The sequence below is a fragment of the Python bivittatus genome, unplaced genomic scaffold (genome assembly GCF_059951505.1).
Source record: "Python bivittatus isolate LINGU-HERP-01145 unplaced genomic scaffold, Pbiv_v1 ctg000700_np1212, whole genome shotgun sequence".
Taxonomy (NCBI): Eukaryota; Metazoa; Chordata; class Lepidosauria; order Squamata; family Pythonidae; genus Python; species Python bivittatus.
Genome location: NW_028277098.1, coordinates 20,966,818 through 20,992,116, shown reverse-complemented (window position 1 = coordinate 20,992,116; position 25,299 = coordinate 20,966,818). Strand labels below are relative to the sequence as shown.

General features: G+C 40.6%; 2 protein-coding genes across 6 annotated transcripts in view; both read left to right on the top strand.

Moving 5' to 3' along the window:
• The window catches only part of LOC103049047 (putative oxidoreductase ZK1290.5), a 91,798-nt gene extending 81,395 nt beyond the window's left edge, over nucleotides 1-10,403 (top strand). For all 3 annotated transcript variants that reach the window (XR_015798449.1, XM_015887425.3, XM_007420244.4), the window contains one exon: nucleotides 8,776-10,403. Coding sequence is in view for 1 of the 3 variants with exons in the window: in XM_015887425.3 (XP_015742911.1) it covers nucleotides 8,776-8,877 (102 nt within the window). In the remaining 2 variants the exon portion in view is untranslated. The remainder of the gene's footprint in view (nucleotides 1-8,775) is intronic.
• Nucleotides 10,404-16,946: 6,543 nt separating this feature from the next.
• S1PR1 (sphingosine-1-phosphate receptor 1) lies at nucleotides 16,947-25,084 on the top strand. 3 transcript variants are annotated; one of them, XM_025164163.2, is made up of 3 exons: nucleotides 16,947-17,174; nucleotides 20,538-20,795; nucleotides 21,131-25,084. In XM_025164163.2, the coding sequence occupies exon 3, from the start codon at nucleotides 21,262-21,264 to the stop codon at nucleotides 22,399-22,401; it is 1,140 nt and encodes a 379-aa protein (XP_025019931.1). In that variant the 5' UTR covers nucleotides 16,947-17,174; nucleotides 20,538-20,795; nucleotides 21,131-21,261; the 3' UTR covers nucleotides 22,402-25,084. The 3 variants fall into 3 exon arrangements, with proteins under 3 accessions (XP_025019931.1, XP_007420303.1, XP_007420304.1); XM_007420241.4 differs by lacking the exon at nucleotides 20,538-20,795; XM_007420242.3 differs by lacking the exons at nucleotides 16,947-17,174; nucleotides 20,538-20,795 and adding an exon at nucleotides 17,181-17,466.
• The last annotated feature ends 215 nt before the right edge of the window (nucleotides 25,085-25,299 follow it).

Genomic DNA, 25,299 nt, shown 5'->3' with positions numbered 1-25,299 from the left:
AAAACTGAAATATCACATTGGCATAAGTATTCAGACCCTTTGCAACACCTGAAATTTAGCTCAGGTGCCTCCCATTTCTCTTGATCATTGCTGAGCTGTTTCTACATCTTGATTGGAGTCCACCTGTGGTAAATTAAATTGATTGGACATGATTTAGAAAGGCACACACCTCTCTATAGAAGGCCTCATAGCTGACAATGCATACTGTATCAGAGCAAAAGCCATGAGGTCAAAGGAACTGCCTCCAGAGCTCAGAGACAGGATTATTGCAAGGCACAGACCTGGGGAAGGCTACAAAATTTCTGCTGCACTGAAGGTTCCCAAGAGCACAGTGGCCTCCATAATTCTCAAATGAAAGAAGTTTAGCACAACCAGGACTCTTCCAAGAGCTGGTTGCCCGGCCAAACTGTCCCCATCCAACCTGATTGAGCTTGAGAGGATTTGCAAAGAAGAATGGCAGAAAATCCCCCAATCTAGGTGTGCAAAGCTTGTCACGTCATAGACTCGAGGATGTAATTGCTGCCAAAGGTGCTTCAACAAAGTACTGAGTAAAGGGTCTGAATACTTATGCCAATGTGATATTTCAGTTTTTTCTTTTTAATACATTTACAGACATTTCTAAAATTCTGTTTTCACTTTGTCATAATGGGCTACTGAGTGTAGATTAATGAGAAAAAAATGAATTTGAATGATTGTAGTATCAGGCTGCAACATAACAAAACTGAAAAAAATGAAGGGGGTCTGAATACTTTCCGAATGCACCGTATATAAAGTAATTGTGCTGAGATAGATGGGTACATAGGTAGGTAGATACAAAAATTCCAGTATCCCTGGTTGGGCAATTCTGTTAATTAGGACTGGTCAGGTACACAAGTCATGCCTGAGTCTGCAGTGCCTTGAAATATGTCTAGGGAACCCTTAACCAGACTTATGATGGTTACACAATTATTGTAAAATATGTATGCATACCTTACCTGAACAAGGTGTAGCAAGTGACATGTGCACTGAAAATTCGTATATGAAGCTGGTTTCCATCTAATACTGATGAAAATTTGCCGCCCTGCTTTCTTTTTTTCCAGGCTAGCATTCTCTTCTTTCATTCTCTTGCATTTTCTTGTTCCTCCTTTTACAACCCCTCTGTTGGCAGTTCCAAAGGAGTCCTGCCTCATGCTTATGGCCCATGTACAATGCTATGGGTACAAGTCTCACAGCCTCTTCTTTATAGGCATTCTGTGACATGCAGACACCTAAGTCAGAAAGCCTCATTTCCTGAAAAAAATACGGATTCCAACACAGCATGAGTGGGATGCTCTTATCTAAATCATAACTTTAGCTTATTTATCAGTAAATAGTTTTTAATTGTCTTTTACAGAGTTCTTCCTCAGCCTTTTTATTATTCTGAATTCAGAAAACAAGGACAAGCTGTTCTTGATACTTTTTTATTTTAAAAGTACTATTGCCACTGAAGTTTTATATTTTAACTATCCTATTTTTTAAAAAAAGAATTATCTGCTGTTAGCATTTTTAATAAAGATCTGTGGGGTTGGAGAACAAATGTATGAACTTTTATAACAATGGAAAACTTAGTCTAATTCAGTGTGTAGATTCATTGGATGATTGCACACCAGTTTTCTATGTGGCAAATAATACTGACCAAACAGAATTGCTGATTATGTTTGATTTGTAATTTTTTCTCTGGGGGTATATTTCATTGCTTAGTTTCTGCAAGGAGCAATAAAAAAGAAAAGCCTAAGCCTAAGTAATGTTCTAAGCAATTTAAATTCCTTGAAATACAATAGCAGCTTGCAAATCCGTCCATCAGAGTTGTTGATATCTAGATACTCAGCAGCTGGCAATAAATGGCCAACTTTGGGCTCAGAAGCTAAGCAGGATCAGATTAGTACTTTGGTGAATGATCATGTTGGAATACCAGAGCTGTATGCTAAATTGGGAAGTCGTTAAAACATCCCAGAAGACAATGACAAACTACTTCTATATTGCTGATGAGAAATTATGAAGTTACCAGGAATTGAACTTGACCAAAGAAGATTTTATCTATCCAGGTCTACCTTTGTTGTGGGCCAGTTGTGCCCAGTTGTCCATTGGATACATGAGGAAGAAGCTGCTATGATAACATTTGAAAGCAATTCTTCATGGTAGGCATTTGGCTCTTTGGAAATTTAGCTTGTATAAATGGGGGAAAACGTATACAAGAATAGGCTTATAGTTTAGTTTATATGAATGGGGGGAAATCATAGAGCAATGTGATTTCTTTGCCTTCTATCCCAGAAGTAGAAAATCTGATACCCACCAAGTTTTTTTTTTAAATTATTATTACAATTCTCATAAGAACAACTCAGCATGACCAATGGTTGGGGACTATAGGTTTCATACTTCAAAACATCTGGAGGCTAATCACTATTCTAAGTAATCTGAAAGAGAGGGTTAAACAAACAAAAGAGGAAGAACAGAGTTCCTCATCTCTGTTAGGAGTTTCAGATTGTGCTGCTGTTCAGGATATTCACGAGCAACACTGAAATCCCATTTCTGTTAGAAGCAAAAATGTACTGTGAAGGGGGCCAGCAGTTTTAAAAGACAGTTCTAGTTATGCAAACTAAAACCAAGCTCCACCATGTTTTCTGTTAACAGAGTACCCAGGATATCATCCACCGGTGAAGATTGCTTTTATAATATATGGCAAAAATATATACGCACTGTATTATTCCTACATAGAACCAGTCTCAGTCTCTGGTAACTTTCCCTCCACTCCAGTTACACATCCATCAACTGTAGATTTATATTTATCCTGAACCAACTTAAAGCTGTAATTTTATGTATATCAGCTTATAGCCTTCAAATGTTGATATAAATCAAATGAGACCCATTTGAGTAAATCTTCATAGGCAGGCATTTTCATTTGGGGAATATCTTTTCATCAGGGTAATAAACACAACTGAAATGTTTCACACAATCTAAATTAAAGAAATGCATTAATAAAAACATGTTTAAAATGTTTTCATGTCATATTTTCTGCTGTATGTTTAGCATTCAAGAATGATTCATTTTAGACCATTTTTTTGAAGGCCAGAAGCCCCCCCCTTTTTTTCATTGTTCTTCTATTTTGGCAGAGAGGTTCAGGGGCTACCAAGGAGTGGACACCTTGTGACATCCCACAAGTATGCGAGGTTGCATTTTTCTGAAAAAAACTGTGGTAAAATCTTGGGGGGGGTGCCACAGAAGGGAGTTTGGGATGTCCACTCCTGTTTAGAAGAAAATACCTTCTCAGGGGTCCTTTTAACATTCCTGAGAGAGACAGAATATGAAAGCTATTATTCAGAGTCTCTTAGAGCAGGGTTCCTCAACCTTGGCGACTTGAAGTTGTGTGGACTTCAAGTCCCAGAATTCCCCAGCCAGCATGGCTGGCTGGGGAATTCTGGGAGTTGAAGTCTACACAACTTCAAGTTGCCAAGGTTGAGGAACCCTGTCTTAGAGCACACTGGAGCTAGTTGACAATCCATTCATGTGTGTACTTTGGGCCTTTGTATGCAGTGCCTTTCAAGACAGCTTTGAATCTAGTCTTTCCACATATGAAGCGCTGCTTCTTAATTCCAAAATGTGAAAGTTGGCTTTGGTTGCTCCATTTAAGGAGATACAGTGGTACCTCGGGATACGAACTTAATCCGTTCCGTGACTCTGGGCGTATCCCGAGTTGGTCGTAACCCGAAGGAAATTTCCCCATAGGGTTCAATGTAAATCCGGTTAATCCGTTCCGCCCTCTGAATTTGGTCGCACCCCGAGGCAAATTTCCCCATAGGGTTCAATGTAAATCCGGTTAATCCATTCCGCCCTCCGCCCGAATTTGGTCACAACCCGAGGCAATTTCCCATAAGGTTCAATGTAATTACCGTTAATCCGTTCTGGCGTCCACGGACCACACGGAAAGCGGCCGGGCGCAGCGTGGTGTGGCGCGAAAATGGCCGGGTGCAGCGCGGCGCAGCGTGAAAACGGCCCGGTGCGGCGCGAAAACGGCCCGGCGCGGCCCGGCGCGAAAACGGCCCGGCGCGGCGCGAAAACGGCCGCGGACCACGCGGCAGGGCCGGAAAAACAGCCGCGGACCACGTGGCACGGGCGGAAAAATGGCCGCGGACCACGTGGCACGGGCAGAAAATGGCCGCGGACCATGTGGCACGGGCGGAAAATGGCTCGTACCCCGAGGCGGAGTTCGCAAACCGAGGTAAAATTTTGGGGCCAGAGCTGGTCGTAACCCGAAAAATTCGCAAGCAGAGGCGTTCGTATCCCGAGGTATCACTGTACTGTCTTTGTCTTAGGATATTAGTGAACTGACTATCATGACATATTTGTGGCAGAAAATTCTACAGGACTATTACAAAACATTTTGTGATGACTTGGTACAGACATCCATTCATACTGCTGGCTTCCTGTTAGTGGAGACTGAGCTCTCTATTCTCAGGTATGGTAAGTGCGCAGTACATTTTCCACTTTTGTGACTTAGGCCCTAAAAATGTCATTTTTCATTTGGTGAATTCATTATCTACAGTGAACCACAAATTTAGCCTCTCGTATTTCTCAGATTACAGTCTGTTTAATCTGTTCTGTTGGAGCTATTAAGAATGGAATCAGACTTAATCTATATTGTCCACCCTTTATTTCCATGCTGCAGTTCTGCTGCTTGTTATGATTAAAGGATAAACAGTCTTTTTTACTATAGTATAAAGGAATCTTGAGGTTTTCTGAGCATGGAAAAGATATATTATGAGTGAATGGTGAGTATTTTTATAATATTGATGCTTTAGTACCAAAAACTATGTTCTGATTCAAATTACATCCCCTTCCCACAACCAACTTAAAATTAGATCTGTAAATCCTAGAGTCTTTTGCAAGGAATGAATTTTCTAAGAGCCTACCTTCTGAGTGATAATTACAATCATCAGTTGTAAATGGCACGTTTCTTTCTGGGGTTGGTTGAGAACATCCCATATTTATCATCCCTTTCAAAGGCAGTGTATTTGAGGGTGTATTCTGGCAATTCCAAAGGGAATTATTTGAAAAGTTTGGGTGGCCTGGGCCTTTCCAGTTGTAGCACAGTAGGTTTTCTCTCTTTCTCCCTCTTTTTTTTTTTTTTAAAAACCCTCAATATAAAACGTCAGGTGCTGTGTAGATGTGATAATTCTTTTTGCTAGAACGTCTGATTTGTGGTTTCACTCCAGAACGTATGAAAGTACAGGAAATGGTAACCACCATCTGACAAAAGCCTGGCTTTTACCACTTATGGTGACAGGATTAATACATTTTTCAACAGAAGGGGAGAAAAAGTGATTCCACCACAGATCAGGCCTACTTCTTACGAATTTGGGGATGACATCTTTTTTCCAAATCAAATTCCAATTTAGTGACATCCATGGAGGGGTCAAAACGAGCAAAATGGTGGTTGGAACGACACTCTTCTCCTTTGTGGTGCATGCAACAGTGACACACATGCAAAAGGGTCAGGGCTTGAATTGCAGCTGTTCCAGTTTGAGAGGAGGAGCTTTATGATGGCCAAAATTTTGAGGCAAAAGTTCTTCTGGGAACTCCTCTTTGGTTTAGCTCTATTTTTTACTTGTTTGTTTCCACCTAAATAAAACTTCTGTGGGGTAGCACAATTAAATAAATCAGTAGGGCTTTTCTTAGGTTTGCTCATAGGGAAACTAGAAAATTGACGGCATTTTAATCATTATACTTGGGACAGAAATAATGATTATGTAGAGCCCTGAAGTGTGGGGGCAAGCTGGTATCACTGTTTGGGCAGAAGTAGGAATACGCTGCCTACTTTGAATATTGAAGTGAAAATGTCACAAATTCTAGCTAGAGCAGCATTGGCAGTGACTCTGAAATAAGAGCAAAATCAGTTTTAAAAAGTGAAGGGGAAGAATGCGGCCTTTTTCTGAGGCTGTCCACCTAGAGTTTTCTGTCCCCTTGTTTGGATCTTAATTTTTTCTCTCTCTTTTTTTCTTCAATTGTTCTATGTGGGCTGTTTCTTCAACTCCATCTTTGCTGCTGCTGGTTGTGAATAATCTCCTCCTCCATCATTTTGATGAAATGTAGCTTAGACCCTCTGGTTGAAAAAAACCAATGGTGGCCTAAAATGCACACGTAAGGGATTTCTAACCAAGCTCACATATGATTGCAGAGAGTCGAAGTTGCTCCGGCCCCTTTCCTAGCCCACAACTGAGGCTAGAAGATAATTATGTCACTGCTATATAGGCAGTAAACAGGCTGCAGTAATTATAAGTTCAGAAGCCCTCAGAGTCAAAATATATGTGTTACTGGCCTGATATGCTCTGGTAAATACCAGTCTTTTTCCCTTTAAAGTGGTACGGTGATGTTACATTGACAGGAAAGTTAGCGACAACTCTTCTTTCAAAGCTTTGTTCCTGGATGAAAATTGTTTTGTTGATGTATAAACAAAGCCTGCACATGGTCAAACGGTTTTGTAGCATGTTTAATATCTGCCAAGAATGAGCCTGTTTTATTTTCAGATGGCTCCTGCCTTACTCTTGATAGTTCCAATGAAGGTGACTGCTTTGGGAATCTCAGATTCTTGAACATGCTTCTCAGGCTTCCGAAAAATTCTGTATTTCTGAGGGAAAACATGAATTTATCCCATAAGCCTCTATTACAGTTGTGTGAAATATATGAGGGCGCCTTCTTTTATCTTTCCCTTAGAGCAGCATCTTTTCTCTTTCTTTTCTATGATACCTCATTTGGACAGTTAAAATGCAGGTATCTGGCATTCATCAGTTTGGAAAGTCCACCAAAAGGCTCTAAGGAACTGGATTTAGAAAGATAGATATCTGCACAGATATCACTGGTTTTGGAGAGTTCGATCAAAACAGACATATTAGAATCAGTGATTAGATTTTTCAACATTTTATTTTCATGTATCAGTAGCTGTAGTTTGGGAGCTTGATTTGGGTGGGACTAGAACTCACCGTCTCCTGGTTTCTAGCCTGGTACCTTAACCACTAGATCAAATTGTCTGGCTGTCATTTCATCCGTTTTTATCATGCATCCTTTTCCTTTGTGGAGCATTTTTAGAGCTATTTTGTTTTGTTTTAAATAGTCATTTTTCTTCATTTGTTTCGAAAGATTGACTGACATTTAGTTTTCAATTGTCTTGTCTTAATTGTAAGGCTCTGTTTCTCATTTGGTGGACTATTGTTTGTGGACCAGAGAGAAATCTCCTTCAAAGCCAGCTCTTACAGGAGAGTTTAATTAGGACAAGACATTTACTTGTATGATTTTCCCTTCTTCTTTCTAAGAATTTCTGTTGTTTTTGTTTTTTAAAGATCACTGTCAGATCCAGTAAATATGTCAGCAACAATATACTTTGGAAAACCTGTCTTCTGTAACATGTAAATTTATTCCACTTTACATACTTAATACCAGTACGGTTCAAACATAAAAGCACCATAAAAATAACAGTATTGAAAAAGTATTATATGAATTGGGTCTCAATTCAACCAGTTGAGAGTCAGTTTGGTGTTATGGTTAAGGTAGCTAACCTAGAAACCAGGAGACTCTGAGTTCTAGCCCTCCCTTAGGCATAAAGGCCACTGAGTGATTTTGGGCCGATCACTCTCTTTCAGCCCAACCCACCTCACTGGGTGGTTGTTGTGGGGAAAATAAGAAGCAAGAGTATTAGGTATATTTGTTGCATTGAAATAAATAAATAAATGGATAAACGGATAAATGGATAAAAGGATAACAATCTAATAATAATTTGAGATAGCTGGATTTTCTTTATCAAATCATAATACTGATAATTTCTTCCTCAGTAGTAGTGTGTATCTTTTGGCTTTAGAAAAGATAATACTCCCATCAATTACTTTTCCTTTGTGAAGGAAAATAATTCATTTCTGTTAAGCCATTAACAAAAATAGCTAATTCGGATGTGTATGGGGATGTTGGTTTGTGTATGTGCGCCTTCAAGCCAGTTTTGACTCCTAACAACTGCCTGGACAAATCCATGTAGTTTTCTTGGCAACATTTTTGGAAGTGGTTTGCACTTGCCTTTTTCCTTGGGCTGAGAGAGAGTGACTGGCCGAGGGCCACCTGACTGGCTTCATGCCCAAGGTAGGACTCAGAGTCTTCTTATTCCTAGCCTGGTACCTTCAACCATTACACTGAACTAGCTCTAACTAGGATAGTTTAGTTATTTCAAATATGCGTCTAGTTTTCACCCTTTATAATTAAATGATGCCTTATAATCTGAAATATAATTCAAGCTCTCATAATGCCTAAACTAATATGAAATAGCCTTTGCAATTTAGTGTCTTTTAAGCAAGTTTGAGCCTTCTAATAGGCAGTCAGGGTTCCTGACTACTGAATGTTGGACATGTCGGTCTTTTAAGAGGCTTGAAAATCTGCTTAAAGTTTTGTTTCCCCAGAAATGGACAATTCTTTCAACTTGCCGTGACAGCTGATCAAATTGATTTTGCAGATTTTTGAACCAGTGCAAAACTGGGGGGTGGGACCTGTTTGCTGGAAATGAAAGTAGTGCAAGTCTACTCACCAGGAGCAACAGCAATTTTCCTCACAGACTGCCATCTTCAAGTCTGAAGGAAAAACACCTATCCTCTGTCTCCAGTACAAGTAATAGTAGTTTATGTGCAGAACAAAGATTGATGGTGCTGTGGGTTAATTATCAAGAACATTGTACCAGAATATTATAATTTAATGTACTGATATTATTCTTTCATTATTGATTTCCAGGTCTTTGATTTTAGGCTTGAAAAAGAAGATATGGAATTGCTTGACTCCATGAACATCAACAGTAAATTGGTCTATCTAACCTATCCATTATGGAAGGGATAACCATAAAGTAGTTACAGAATGCAGTGGCTGAGAACATGATGACTTCTGGATTCTCCCAAGCTTCTTTCTGCTATTTACTTAATGCATTCAGAGCTAATGCAAATTGAATACTTTTTGCTTAAACCTATCTTCCTTTATTAACAAATTATTACACTACTGTACATAGTGTTCCCATTTCTCACTAAAACATTTTTCAGGAACTTGTAAGTTACTCTTGAGGCTAACTAGAACTGAATAAAAAAGACATTGCTAAACTTAGCTGCGGCCCTGTTGATTTTGGCCATGTGTGAGACAATTGGAGTTTGGAACTGCATGATAATGAAAATTAATGTTTTAATTAATTAATTAAGGACATTAATGTTTGATTAATATTTTGTTTTATCTACTCATTTTTTGCATGGAGGTAATCAAATCAGTTTAGAACTGTTTACTGTTACACAGTTGCAATCCAATTTTATTGCCAGTAAAAATATTTAAACCAATGTTCTGGGAAGATTTATTTTAATTAAAACTGTTGTAAAGAACAGGTACTTAGCAAGGGAGTTTGTGGAAAGAACACTTTCACTTGATACAGGCTTCAGATCTACTAAAGATATTTGTTCAGACCAGGAGACAATTGGTGCCACTACTCATTCTTTGTCCCATAGCAGTAGAGTATTTTATTCTCATTTTTTTCCTTACAAGAGATAATAAATAATCCTTCATTTGATCCAGAACAGTACAGCTTCTGATAACATGTGGGAGAGGCTGCTGAAGTGACAAGAAAGGAAGACAGGGGTCTTGTGGTTGAAATATTTCACCCTCAACACTCCATGTGATTGCCCCTTAAGAAGCATCCATGTCCATTGACATTTTGATATAATTCTAACTTCCAGTTTCAGATCTTCATACTTCAATGGCAAATTTGAACAAATTGAATAGAATTCATCAACTCTGTAGTACAATTGTGGGCTGGAGTAAGCATGGGTATGATTATTCTCGAGTGCTAGTGATCTTTCTATGAACATACTGTATATCTAAAGTGTTATTTTGCTGGTGATTGCACAATGTATTTTCATTGAGTCTTTCATGTAACTACAAATATATAGTATTATAAGACCACAAGTTGGCATAGGAGATTCTGCTATGGTCTATAGTCATATATTTCTGTTCCTGAACTATATCAGGCAAAGTCCTGAATTCTTCCAAAGTCCTGAAACTCTTCCTCCATAGAAAGCGTTTGTATAGCATTGAAATATCTTATGGGATAACCACATCTATATTTGGGCATGTCCAGCAGGAACAGCTTTCTTGAACATTTTTTGTGCTTTATGCTGTTTATGGAGTATATGATGTGGGATCCCTTAACCCACAGAAGTAACAGATATCAAAATAAGGAACCTTGCAATTTAAGAATTAAATACTTGGAGAACAAAGTAGTGGTAGACAAACAGGAGCTTTCTATGTCAGTTAATCATCTGAGAAAATTCTGAATTCTGAAATCTAATGTTTCTCTTTATTCAAGTATTAAAATCTGGTTTGTTTAATTCTGTGAGTCCTTGATAATTAATTAGACATATTAAAGAGGCAGTGGCCTGGGTCCTTAAATATGGATCTGTCCCATTCAAATTTAAGATGGGCTTTATATACTTTTAAATTGGAAAAAAACCCTAAACTAAGCTATCTTATAGTTATTATCTATTCTTCCCCTCTGCTAAGTTGAACTCTTATCATTTATGTAGCCCAGCTGAAACAAAATATGTGGAAAGGCTACACTTAGGGTAACAGTTGAGTATCTCTTCCCATGTACTACTTTATAGTATTAAATGCAAAGCTCTGCTTTACATATGATTTGAACTAGGCCTATATTTAATTTTAAGAACCTGCCACCAGTATAATCAGCTTTGATTGACTTCAGTAAAGATGTGAAACCTGTAGAATTCCAAATACTGGATTGCAGTGTTCACAGTCCTTGATGGCTGGCCTCATGAAGGTTGGAGTTCAACAACAAGTTATCTCTCTTGCATTATGAACGATGGACAGGTAGAGGTTAACTTAAACAACAACAACAACAACAAAAAAGATACATTTTGTCACAAATGAAAATGGTCACATTTTAGTATACAAACAGTGCCTTAACTTTGTCAGTAACTACAGCCACTCTCAATTGTATTTTCAGACAACTTGCCTGTCCTGGGAATTACGGGGATCATATCCAATACAGCTGAAGGGTGCTATGCTGTGGAAGGTTGCTTTGGGGAGCAAACTTTCAAAAACAGAAAATGGGTCTCAAAAATACAACTGCTGGTCAATGTAACTGGATGAGATAGAAGATCCATGATGATGCAAATTCAAACACCATCTGGGTGGAGGGGACTAAGTGATACAAACAGTGTGATGCAAACCTTTCCCCTATTATATGTGCATTGTGACATCACAGAATTAAAAGATACAAAGAATTTGAAAAGGCACTTGGTTCCTTTTTCATGAACTGTTTCATACTGGAATGAATGGAAGTTCCTTTCCTGGGCCCCCATTTTTTTCCCCTGGCTATTCTTACTGGACAGACCACTAGTCACAACAGTATTTTGCAAAAGTTCAGCTTGCTGGAAAAAAGAAAATGGCATGGATGGCTGGGCATAACTTCATTTTATAGTAGTTCACCCATTCTACAACATTGACAAAAAAGAGAAAACACATTGTAGCAACTATCACAATCATCGGAGTCCCAGGGTTGTGTCACTTGGAGCTGTACCATTCATCCATTGCTAAGCTTGTCATTGACTCTATAAGCAAATATACTTGAGCAGTTACTAAATTCCTGTAAAGTAGTAACATGTTAATTCCTGTTTTTCACTAAGGACAAAAATAAATGGGATGCATTAAGTATTTCCATAGGTCTTACCCTTGTTCTGTTTTCATTTGTGGCTTGAAGAACAAAGATATTTAACCCCATTGGTCGTCTTCCTGGAGCAATAATGCATACTTTGTTACTGGGAATATCTATAGGGGTTCTTTTGTTTCTGAATTCTGTAGTGCAGCCATATTCTTTGTAGCATATAGAAGAACCCAGATGTAGATGTATGCAGTCTGACAGAATAATAGACTATAAGGGTTGGAAGGGATCTTGGACATCATCTAGTCCAGGGTTCCTCAACCTTGGTAACTTTAAGGCAGGTGGACTTCAATTCCCAGAATTCCCCAGCCAGCCTTGCTGGCTGGGGAATTCTGGGAGTTGAAGTCTACCCGTCTTAAAGTTGCCAAGGTTGAGGAACCCTGATCTAGCCCACTCCCCTGCCCAGTGCAGGAATCCACAGCTACAAACATCCCCAACTGATGGCCATCCAAATGCCGCTTAAGCATCTCTAGCAAGGGGGAGTCTAACTTCATCCAACGTCACCTTTCACTCTTGAACAGTTCTTACTGTTAGAAAACTTTTCTTGATGTCTACCTGAAATCTACTTCCCTGTAATTTAAACCCACTGTTTCTTGCCCTGTGAAACAATTCTGAACAATTCCATCCCCTCTTCTACATGTCAGTGGTTCAGATATTTAAAGACAGCTATCATACCTCTAAGCAGATATAAATATATATTACCCAGTGCCTCTAACTGTTCTTCATAAGGTTTGGTTTGGTTTGGTTTGGTTTTCCCCATCCAGGCCCTTTATTCCAGTGTGGTCCAATGCAGAAGAGAGGAACAAAAGCCTCCCTTGATCTACAATACTTCTACTGATGCAACCTTCTACTGATGCAAACTATACTTCTACTGATGCAACCTAGGATTACATTTGGTTGGATGGGAAAAGTTAGTATATGAGCTTGTAGCCACCCATCATATTATTATTTTCAAAAATCTTTTATGTACCTATGTGGTGCTCAAAAGCATTCTTCTAAATAGAAGGGATGCAAGAGGCTGGTGCTTTCCTTTTTCATTTACTTATTAAAACAATCTAAAAACCATTTAGATGAAGCAGAGAATCAGCCAGGCACCATGGGAAGTGTCCTTCAGCACATTAGTGCCCATGGGCACCAAGTTGCCTACGCTTACGTTTGGGATTTAAAATGTGGTTGATCTATTGATTTTTCAGAAGTAATGTATGCCTATTTTTCTTTTCCAATTAACTCCTGCAAGACGGGGGGGGGGGTTGCCTTTGTTCACAGGATTATGCTTTGCTTTTTTGCGCTGATGATATTAGTATCTAAAAATGAAACTTTCATATTTGATTATGAGTCACTACATCCCTCAGTTATGGGACACCCTACTTGGATATATTAATTGCTCCAGATATGGCATGTTAAGAACAGGTTTCCAAAGAAAGAGGTATCTCCCATTTTCTTGCCTTTCTGTTTATACTATAGCAAAGCGTGCAGCTCCTGATTGTGTGGCCGTTGCAAAGAATGTCTTCAAGTTCATTTTCCTTCCTTTCTCTTCCTTGACAGTTGCAGAATAACGGTTCTTTTGTCTGGGGCTCATTTTCTGCTAATCTCAAAACATGAGGGTGTAGTCAGAAAGAGGCGTGGAACAATTGAAACTTAGCAAAAAAAAAAAAATGCTCTGAGATCAATTTTAACTGTCAAGATGGGTCGATCCATTTAACAAAACCGGAATTTCTGTCTGAATCAGTTTTATGATATTACTATCTTGTGGTTAAGGGTTTTGTTTTTCTGTTATGCCAAGCAAAAAGATGACAGTTCCTTTTGGGGATCTTATATAATCAGCAACATATATATCACTGTCTTAAAAACACAGAAAAAATAAAAAGCTATTTATAGCAGAATCAGCCAACCTGTCCATTTATTTATTTAAAGCACCAATATCTTATTCCTGAGAAGGTTTTCTGGAACAAATTACAGCTGAACAAAACACAAAAAAGCCTTGTGCTTACAACTGATCCTTTGGCTTACAGATTTTGTATTGCATGCATTGAAAAGGAGAAGAGATGGGGAGAGAAGAGGGGAAGGGAGGGAAGGTGACCAGGAGTTCTTAAGGAAATGTAGGGATCTTGTAATTATTGTAATTGATTTGATTGATTGTAAGCAGTTATTGTAATTTCTTTGACTGATTGTTGTGAGCTGCCCAGAGTCATTGAGAGTTGGGCAGCATACAAGTTTAATAACAACAGCAACAATGTCCACTATCCTGGAGACAGCAGAATAGAAGAGAAAGAACTGAAGAAAATCTGCAAATAGAATGACTATGGCAAAAGAAAGCAAAGATAGTACCAATAGTAATAGGTGCCTTGGGTGCAATCCCAAAAACGTCTGGAGCACCACTTGAAGACCACCAGCATTGACAAAATCACAATTAGCCAATTGCAAAAGGCAGCTTTACTTGGAATAGCTTTCATCCTGCGACGATACCTTTAACACCATCAACAACAACATCGGCCTATCCTAGGTCCTTGGGAAGGACTCAATAGGTGGATAAAAATGCCAAATCCAGCCTAAACATCTGGCTGACTGTGTGACCAACAATAATAACATAATAACAATAAAATGATGTCTGCTCTGACTGATAGCAGTTCTTACACATTCTCATGTAGACATTTCTTGTATCCACCTTGCAAGCTGGAGATGCTGAGGACTGAACTCAGAACATCCTGGCAACAAGGCATGTGTTCTTTAACTGATCAACAGTACTTTCCCAGGAAGTTTTTGTCAATGTTGTATATAAGAAAACAGCCTGACTAGGAATTAGGGAGACAGGATTTCCTTAAGGACACTGCTTGTCTTTTATTTCAAAAAGGAAAAGAAAAAAACAGTGTAGTAGCACCTTTTCCGTCTAACAAATTTTATTAACAGGCATAAATATTGGTGAGCCACAGGTCACTGCATCAGATGCATAGAGTCATAGAGATACAGTTCACATGAGAAGCTAATTGAAAAAGGTACTACCGGACCCTGATTTTTGGCTACTGTAGACTAACATGGCTCCCTTCCTACAATGTCTTCAAGAAGCCAGTCTGCTGCTCATATCTCATACTTTGAACCCAGGTTGCTGCACAGAGGGAGTAATGACTCTCTTGTGCACCTGATGTAGCCATTGTCAGCACTTGCCTGGGAATCTCATTTCCACAAAAGAGAAAGAGAGGGAAGAGGGGGAAGATAGGTTAGGGGCAATCCCTACTGCCTGTGCTACAGATATGGCTAGGCTTCCCTTTCCCTGATTGCCAAGTAGAAGTGGTTGCCCCAGCTTAGAGGAACAAGGGGATGGCATATTCCCACATTGCCTTAGTTGAGCATGGCAAGAAACAGGATAACGCATCTTGACTCTAGCACTGGGGCAACAGGCTGCTCTAGTTTTCAGGGGGTTGCATGAGAGGAAGGAACAGAATATTTTCACAGAAGGGAAGGAAGGCCATGCAACAGCCATCTTCCTGGGCTTCAAGCCATAAATAATGTTTGCTTGGGGATGGGGAGGATGGCACTGCCTGTTGCCCTGATCTTTTTCCATTTGGCAGTTCAGAAGCAGCATGACCCATTCATTGAGTTCATACGTCCTGTCAAGATATAGTACACCCAAATCATCATGCTGTGTTTTAATTAAGTTTGTGAAAGAAGCTCACAGATCTTGCTTATCTGGTTTGAGCTTAAAGTGTGATATGTTAAGGCTTGTAAGCCATGTTTATGGCTTAGCATAGGGATGAGCAGGCCATTTGCTATATATGCCCCCATCCCTCCATTGGGTACCCTGAGAACATGTCACTGAATTTTGGCAATAAAAGAGATGAATTATCTTCATTCATTGCTTAAAATTAATGGGGAAGTTGGGGATCTCCCACTTACAATTCCCAGTCTTTACCACCCAAATATAAAATAATGGTCCAAGGCCATTGTTTTCATCCCAATTTCATCTTGTGTCTTCCCAGGGTTTTATTTGTGGGAATGAAGGTTGGAGACCATACCCATAACCTCACCCCACCGCCGCAGTTTCAAACCACCTGTGGGGTTGGAGTGGCTTTAAAGGAAGCAATAATGCAATTTGTAATCTAAAAAGCATCAGCAAGATGCCAAGCTGGGGAAAATTTCTGCCCCAAGAATCATTGACCATGCACATGTGTGTGCCTACCAGCCTGTAACATCTACAATGCCTTGTCCCTGGCTTCAGAGGGAAAGGAGAGTTTACTGAAGACAGCACACAGTCATTTCCTGCAACTTCTCTATTAACCACTTTGTTTCACCAATCAGGGTGGTAAATCATTAAAATGAAATGCCTTCATTCACTGCTCATGATCTGCTATTGTTTTTCACAACTTTTCTGGGTAAACTTTCAATTCTAATTGACTGGTCTTGTGGGGAGGGAGGGTATTGAAGTGGTTGGTTGTCATTTTTAGCTGTTACTCTGTTGTAACTCATCCAGGTTCCTCTGATTGGAGCAGGAACATACAAGCAAAAATGTGATGAAGTGATTTATCATGCAGAGATATCTGGAAAGGGGAATAGTAATTCCACATTAATATACAGTGGTGCTTAAAAGTTGGCGAACCCTTTTGAATTTTCACTAATTCTGTATAAATATGACCTAAAACGTGATCTATTCTCCACACATAAAACCCAATGAAACAAATGAGTCAAAAACATAATAGTGCTCTTTCGATTCCTCCTGAAGGGAGTGAAAAAGCAGGATCTGACCTACCCAAAGGTTAAGAATTTCAGGGGCCAGAGACCAGCTCTTAGCTCCTCTTTTCTTGCACTTGTTTTGAACGGGAGAGGAGCATTAAAACGAAAATGGGATGGCAAATCGGGGACCCCAACACGGAGCCGGAGGAGGTGGCAGGAGACTTCGGCAAAGTCTAGGGAAGCGACGCTAAGGCGACCAGCCGGCACGTTGGTGTCTCCAGCAAACCACCTTTCGCGCGTCCTCCCCCTCACCCGCTCTGCGGTTGCCAGGCTCCCTCCCCCCGCGTGCACCTTCCCCACATTTAAAAAAAAAAAACCTAGACAAAACTTTGAGAGCACGGCCAGAGGCGGTGGAAACAGGTGTTAACCCTTCCGCGGCCAGACCCGGGTTAAGAACTGCCTGGTGAAATCAGAGCGGCCAGACCGGGTGGCCTGGTCGCCGGCTTTCCCCTTTCCCTCGCTGACTCCAGGCTGGGCACGATGGCAAAGCCCAGCAAGAGTTAAAGTCGTCTCCGCCGCGCGAGAGAAATAGGAACCTCAAGGGGTGGAGACCACGCTGGAAAGGAAAACGTTTCCAATGAGCTCAGGAGGCAGCCCTGCTTTTGTTATGCAAGGGGGGCGACGGGTGGGCCTGGCGCGAGGTGAAGGGTGAGCGATGCAGCCTCCTCCAGCGAGAGCGGCGCCCCGGGCGAGCGAGGTAAGAGCTGGGCGAGGGTCTCGCGGGCTTTGCTCGAGTCAGAGGAGCGTTTGCGAGAGAGGCTGAAGCGCCTCGCTTCCGGGCCACTTTGAAACACGCCGAGTGGGAAAAGCGGCCGCAGCGTGAGTTCGTCTGCAAGCGGCTTCGGGCACGGCGAGGGCTTTTAACACCTCCTTGTGCTGGTGGTGATGCGTCCGCTGGCAAAACTCCGAATCCCCGGGGAATAGGACCCAAGGACTGGCCTTACAGGATCATCCATGGAATTAGTTGAAGTTTAAGCCGTTGTTACCCGGTATGTGTCGCTTGGGCTGTAAGCGCCGCTTTGTTCACTAGCATTTACTTCCACGAAAGCGTGCATAGGGGCGCAGCCTTCAGCTCCCTGCTTTGACACTTGCCCTTTTCCCTCTCGAGCGCGAAGGCTGGCTTTTTCCCCCCCCCCGGGAGCTTGCCTGGATATATTATCAGGAATCGGTGGGAAGGGGCGAAAAGGTTTACGTTGTTTTAAACCTGGCCCAGCAAACTCCCCTGGAAGAGTGCGCGCGCGTGTACAAACCGGGCAAAATTCCCCCTTAACTTTTTGCTCCTCACAACTGAACGCGTGAACGAAGGAGTCTTGTGCTTGAACTACCAGCTAACTTTGTGGTGGCATTTGATTTGTGCAAGCTTCGTTCCGCTTGCCAGTCCCTATCTAGCGTTGCAGCAGGCAGCAGATAATGAACGCGCTTAGTAAAAATTCAGCCCTGGAAGGCTAACTGTTAGAACTCGTTAGAACTGTTAGAATTACCGGGAATCAACCGGGAAGCTGATGTCTGGATACGTGCGCGTAGGCTGAAGCGCGGTGGTGGATTAAGAAAGCTAAAAAGGTGAGAAAAATGTTGACGCTAACGGGAATGCGAAGTTCGTAGGGGAAGCAACGTAACTCCAACACGGAATTTACCGCTGTTAAGTCTGATGGTGATGTAGATACTAACAGCCTAGAATACAAGCCATTAGGAAAGTCTGTGGAGTGGAGACGTTCTTTCTTCAACCGGAATGAATGGCTGAGAGCTGCTTTGGCGAAATGTTTCCTCTGGTGAAAGTTGCATGTGAATATTCGATGCCATTAGAAAACTCTCCTGATTTGCATGCTATATTGTACCTGGGATGGAGGAGAGGAGGCAATCTCAGAAGGCGGCAGCAGCCACCAGAGTTCTTCCTCCTCCTGAGGAACTGAGAACAGGCTCAGTTTTAGAAGAGATGTTGAAGGAACATGACTTGAAACCAGGCTGTTTTGGAGGATCAAAGAATGGGATTTATTTTTCTGTTAGAGATTACAGCCTTGCCAGGTTTGGGCTGGAAGTCATTTCCCCCTGTTGATTCTGGCTGTTGCTATTAACCTCTGTACCACAAAAGTTTGTAACTGTGTGTGTGTGCGCGCTTGCAGTTTGATTCAGGATGGCTAACCTATTTTAATAAAATTCGGTTGCAGAAGATCGCGTTTCAGTTAGCTTGATGACCTGATCATCTTTAGGAGGTCTTTCAGCTGTAGTTAAATTCCCTTCACTAGTCTCATGGAGGAGTTTAAAGGGGGACATTGAAGTATGTCTGCAGTCAGCTGAAGTTCAAAATAAAATGCTTTGTGTGCACAGCTAGTATTCACACAGGACCTTCTCTGCCATCTTAAAAATATACCTTAAAAAAATAAATCCTACTGCGTCCATAGTTCTTTGTAAAGAAGTTTAACAGAATGTTTGATGCTTTGGATAAACGATGGTGGATTGGCATGATCTGCCCCACTTCCTATTAACTGAATGTTGTCTGGGTTTATATGGGCACCCATTTCTCTTACTTCCTAGGCATGAGATAGATACTAAAGGAATGGTGGGGGAGGGAGGAAACTTCTCTAGTTGGTTCAAAGCCCTATTCAGATCAGATGCCACACATTTGGGGACAAAAAATGACCAAAATTAAATGGTGCAATGTTTGTGTCCTGCCAAACACAGAAAGGGCATGTATCTTTTATACATCTGGCATGCTCAGTGTAAGATAACCCAGCTATTTAAGCAAGTAGGTACTATTTACTGTTTATATGGCATAAAGGCTGGTGTGTGTATCCAAGTGCAAAGATTTTTATGTGAATTGGTCCTCTATTAGGAAGTCCAGTGTATGTCTTTGAAGAGTCAGTGTTTTTCAACTTATCCTGGCTCATAGTGAGAAAAGAATAACTTTAAGATCTTCCAGTGAAGGGAATGGAACACAAGTGGTGACTTTCATTCTCTTCTTCCCTAAAAAAAAACTTCACCCAGTGAAAGTTTTAACTTTGCTTTCCCTCTTGGACTGATCTACTATTTTAAATACTTAGTGTAAACACCATGAGTATTTACTCATATTTTTCCATATGCTTTCTTTCATCTGGTAGTGCAGTGTGTAAACAGATTAGGCTGTTGAAGATGAGCTTCCAGACTACATGCAAGGCTGTAGCCCAAAGCCAGCCTTTTCTCTCTCTCTGTTCCCAATTATAAAAGTTCAAGTGGTTTTTCCTTTATGTCCTCTAGGTTTTTGCTGAGTTTATTCCAGAGATCTGAAAGTGGTGATGGGAGAATGGGAAAAAAATAGCCCCTCCAATTTAATGGCCATCTCTAATTTTAACTGATACAACTAGTCCATTGTTCAAAGATGCCCTTTTCCTAAACTTCTCCTACAAAGTGATTCTTTTTCAAGCTTAACTTGCCTCTTTTGTATATGTGAAACCAACCAAAACAATTTTCTTTCCATTGCTTCAGCCACCTGAAAAAGATGTTTCAGGCATTAAGATTGCTTAGGCTGCCATCAGAGACAGGTAACCGAAGGTCTTGAAATTGATGTGAGTTGTACTTTAAAACATCTTGAAGGGCAAAAGGCTCCCTCTTTGGCTATAAACAGCCATTTTGGGATTAGTCTTACTGGTGTGTGCGTAGACAGGGATAAAGTTGCATTGTGACTGAAGATGATGTGGAATTAGGTGGGAACTTCTTGCAACAGAAATTCTGAGTGATTCCTATTTCCTTTCATTGTTTCCAAGCTCTGTCTTTCAAAACTTGCATTTAATGTCATGCCTTTGAATTGTGTTTGGCACTCTGGTTTTTCTGTTTGGTGAGATCAGTGGGCATTTTAAAAACATGATTTCACTTGTATTGTCCTGTGTGACTTTTTAAAACAAATTATCAGTGTTGTGATTGCAAACTGCATAATTTTGGCTAAGAAGGGAGTGCCACTCTGGAGTTGAGTTTAGCTGCTGATGACTACAAGGGCACATCCATATTGCTTGCTTGGCAGAAGCGCAGCAATATGGTTTGCTGTTTGCTGCTTGTGGTTTTTGATTATTTGTTTTGTTTTACTTCCCAGTTTGGTCTGTACTCTGAGGATTTCCTGATGGTATCCCATCTAATTATTAACCAGGTCCAGCTTGCTTGGTTTCCTCAAGATCAGCCAAGGATAGCTAGGTGCTGCCACCTGCTGTGATATAAGTTGGCCACCATTGTAAAAATGAGAACAACTTGTATGTACAAGTGAAAGCAGACATCTGGACTTCGCGATTCCAAGCATTCGTTTGTGAGTGTACCCAGTTGTCTAAGGCTTTGAGATGAGGCTGTGGCTGCTGTGGTATGTACATTCCTACACTTAACTTCTATTACACCTTAGAACCGCTCATCTCAGCCAGTATAGTAAACCAGATTATCGTATAGCTGAAAGCTATTATTTTTGTGGATGTTGTATGTGTTTTGTGTTTTGTGTAACCAATCAAATATGAGCAACATATAGAATTGAATCAAACCACAGTTTCTTCATAGGTCTTTCATTCTGCATAACTAAGACTTTTGCAATTCCTTGCAGGCATTGATGTTAGAATTTCAGCTTGTTGGATTTTGAGGGGCGCTGGGTTAAATCAGATGCTCTTTAGCTAATCCTCTTTTGCTTTGTCTCTCTTGATTTCTAAGGATTGTGGTTTCTGAGGTTACCCAAGAGGAAATACTGGCCATTGGAATTGCAGACTTTGGACATAGCAGTGACTGACATTCTACACCACCCTTTGCCAGTTGTTTGGAAACCTGCAATCCAGGCTGGAACCATGGACTCTGCCAGGGGCCCCCATGTGAAGGTCCGGAGTGAAGTCAGTGACTACCTCAACTATGAAATCATCATCAAGCATTATAACCACACCGGGAAGCTCAATGAGAATGCTGAAAGTGGGATCAAAGCAACATCGGTAGTCTTCATCATTATCTGCTGTTTTATCATCCTCGAGAACATCTTTGTTCTGCTGACTATTTGGAAAACCAAGAAATTTCACAGACCAATGTATTACTTTATTGGTAACTTGGCACTCTCAGATTTGCTGGCAGGAGTGGCTTACATTGCCAACATTCTGTTGTCTGGATCCAAGACTTACAGCCTCACCCCTGCCCAGTGGTTTCTTAGGGAAGGAAGCATGTTTGTGGCTTTGTCTGCTTCTGTCTTCAGCCTGCTGGCTATTGCGATTGAGAGATATATTACTATGTTGAAGATGAAGCTCCATAATGGCAGCAATAGTTTCCGTTCCTTCCTGCTGATCAGCGCCTGTTGGGTCATCTCTGTGATATTAGGGGGGCTCCCTATTATGGGGTGGAACTGCATTGGCTTCCTGGACGACTGCTCCACAGTGTTGCCTCTTTATCATAAGCATTATATCCTCTTCTGTACCAGTATATTTACTGGCCTCTTATTGACCATTGTGATCCTTTACTGTAGGATCTACATCTTGGTAAGGACAAGGAGCCGTAGGCTGACCTTTCGGAAGAATGTTGCCAAAGCAACCCGGAGCTCAGAGAAGTCACTGGCTCTGCTGAAGACAGTGATTATTGTTTTAAGTGTGTTCATTGTCTGCTGGACTCCCTTGTTCATTCTTCTGTTGCTGGACGTGAAATGCAAAGTCAAGGAATGTCCAATCCTCTTCAAAGCTGAATATTTCTTAGTACTAGCAGTTCTAAACTCAGCCACCAATCCAATCATCTATACACTCACCAACAAGGAGATGCGGAGAGCTTTTTTCAAGATCGTGCAGTGCTGTACGTGTCCCACCACAGACTCTGGAACCAAAGTCAAGAGACCAATCATTGGAGGGATAGAATTCAGCAGAAGTAAGTCCGACAATTCCTCCCATCCACAGAAAGATGAGGGGGATCCTCCAGAAACAATTGTGTCCTCTGGTAATGTCACCTCATCATCTTAGGAGCTTTGGCAAAGAGGAGGCCTGAGCCCCTTGAAGGCTGACACACGGGGAATAGCTCTGCTTGCTTGTCTCCAGACGGAAGGAGGAGAGTGAGAATGAGTTGATCTGAAGGGGAAATGGAGTACTGATTGGGGTGCAGTTGATGACATAAGACATGTTGTGTCATTTGAAAATATTTCCTCTCTGGGAGAATATTGTGTTGCCTTTGCCCTGAGGCAACTTAGGGTTGTTAGGAAAATTCAGGCTCTATACACCTCTGAAAAGCGGACACTTGGGTCAGCAGTGCCTTTGAATGGGAGTATGGGTGGGGAAGGAGAGAAATATCTTCAAATCGTTTTTCCCCCCAAGGCAAAACTTCAGTGACTCCTGAAATAAAGTTCTTGCTGTTTTAGAATGACAGCCTTCTTCAATTAACTCCTTGTCAAGGGAAGCAAATGTGCTAGTATATTCTGAGTAATAGAAAGAGAACTGGGGGGGATTTTACCTCAAGAGTTGTTCAGGTGCATGTGTCCCTTTGGCACTTAATCATAAGTGGAAAGTCAATGGGAATTAGGTGCTGGAGGCTGCTGTGGTTACTCTGAGGAACATAGCCCCATATTCCTGGTTGTAGTTGAATCCTCAAGGATTTAGTGGGGCTGTGATATGTGTGGATTAGGTTGGGTCCATTTGAACTTAATAGATGTGTCATTTGAACCTTAAAAAAAAGAGCTGATAAATATGCTGCTTTCAGTAATGAGTTGCATTTTAATAATTTTAACAGCAGCTTTATATACACAATTTTAACCACCAGCCATGTCCCATTTCTGCTCATGTAGTCATAAGAATGTAAGAACCGCCCTGCTGGAGCAGGCCAATGATCATCCTTAATCTCCTTCCAGTCAACTTTGTTGTATGACCTTCCTTATCTTAGTGTAGGATACATATTTTTCTCTATTTTTTTTTCCCACACACTGGTCAACCAGATGCATCTGGGGTGCTTACAAACAGGAGGTGGAGCCATACCTTTCTACTACTGCTCTGTAACTGGTGTTTGGAGACAGGCTGTTCTAACCTGTAGGTCTTCAAGACTAACAGCTCTTGATAGACCTATTCTCCATGAATTTATCCAATCCCTTTTTAAAGCCATCCAAATTAATGGCCATCACCCTGTCTTGTGGTAATGAATTCAATGTTAATTATGTGCTGTGTGAACAAATACTTTCTTTTGTTTGTTTTTCATCTCCTTCCAATCAACTTGGTTGGATGACTTTCCTGAATCCTTATGTTCTGAGTGAGGGATACACATTTTCTTTGTTTTCTTTCTACACAGCATACATAATTTCCTTTTTTCTAAGTAAATAGTTTAGTCATTTCTCATGAGGATGATATTGGAACCCCAATCTGTTTGCCCTATACTTTTTCCAGCTCTGTTACATCTTTTTCCAAATGTAGCAGCCAGAAATGTTAAACAGCATTACAGATATGGATGAACCCTAGATTTGTGTAAGGGCATTACAAATTGAGAGTTTTATTTAATCCCTAGCATGGACTTTGTCTTTTTCACAGCTGCCACACACTTGGTCAACATCTTTGATAGTTGTCCACTGTGACCATACAATTTTTTCTTTCCTGGTTAGTTAGAGATAGCTTAGACCCCATGAATGTATATGTGACTAAGGGGAGGTTTACCTCAATTTGCAGCATTTTACTTATTAAATCCTGAGATATAGTTTAGGCTGAAAGATGAATCACAGTTATTCTTAAGCTTTTTAAGGCTGAACAAACAAATAAGACTGGGCCTTTCTGCAACCTCAGCCAAATGTCCACACTCAAGATCCTTGTATAACCAGTATGTCCATTCATTTTAAATGGTGTTCACTGACTGCAAATCCATGTCCATCCATGGAAAGTATTATTTGTGTTAAATGAATGTATTTTATTACAGCATTAATTGCTATTTTGTGTTTGTGTGTGTGTGTATGTTAACTTGAGTCAATAGGGCTGAACGTGTAAAAAATGTAGAGATGCTAATAACACAGATGCTATTTTATATCTGGAGCAATTTTATGAGAAATTCATGATTAATCCCAACCTGGAGGGAGGGTCCCAATATTAATTATTTGGGAGATATGTCTATTTTTTCCACTTAAGAATGATCAGTTGCAAAGGAGGATATTGAGGATTCCTATACTTATAATAGTTGTGTGAGAGAAGGAATTTCTGAAGGTGCAGCTTACCATGAAGTAAATAAATGAGTGTGAGTGTGTGTGTGTGAGAGAGAGAGAGATCTCCTAAAATAATCTCTGCTGCCCAGCTGCAACAGGCACAGGAGTTGGTGTCCTTTGAAAGGGGCAGCATTCAGTGGAAGTTTTGCATCTGGGAGGATCCAAAGTTTAAATAATGAAATGAAAATGGCAGGAGTGTCTCCACTGTTGTGGTCTTTAATCCATCAATAGTGCATTACTGAGCTAATCATATGCAAAGTAGCTGCAACCAACAGATTAATGTACAAGTATTGGCTGAATTCATAGGTGGATGTTAGAAACAAGGTTATTGGCCTTTTAGCATTATTTGCAGTGCAATTTTTTTTTAAAAAGTATGTAAAATGTTTCAGACTTGGTTGTACAATTTACATATAGCTTCATTGACCTTTAAATATTAATAAACTGGGATTTTGTATAAACTGTGTTTTGACCCATCCTTCCTTTGATGTCATACATAGCTCTGCTATAGTTCTGACAGGATACTTTAAGAATTCAATGGAAATACTCATTTCCTTTCTGCGCTGAAAGGACAGCTCGCTATTAATCATAGTATCTATGCATAATGACACGCATGAACATACTCCGATATCCCCATTTATCACAGAAAATCATTAATTTGAAAGTGCTAGATCGTAGGGCTTATCACAAATACCTA

What these genes read in the sequence shown, in the direction of transcription:
- S1PR1 (XM_007420241.4), top strand. Translation starts at nt 21,262, where the DNA reads ATGGACTCTGCCAGGGGCCCCCATGTGAAGGTCCGGAGTGAAGTCAGT.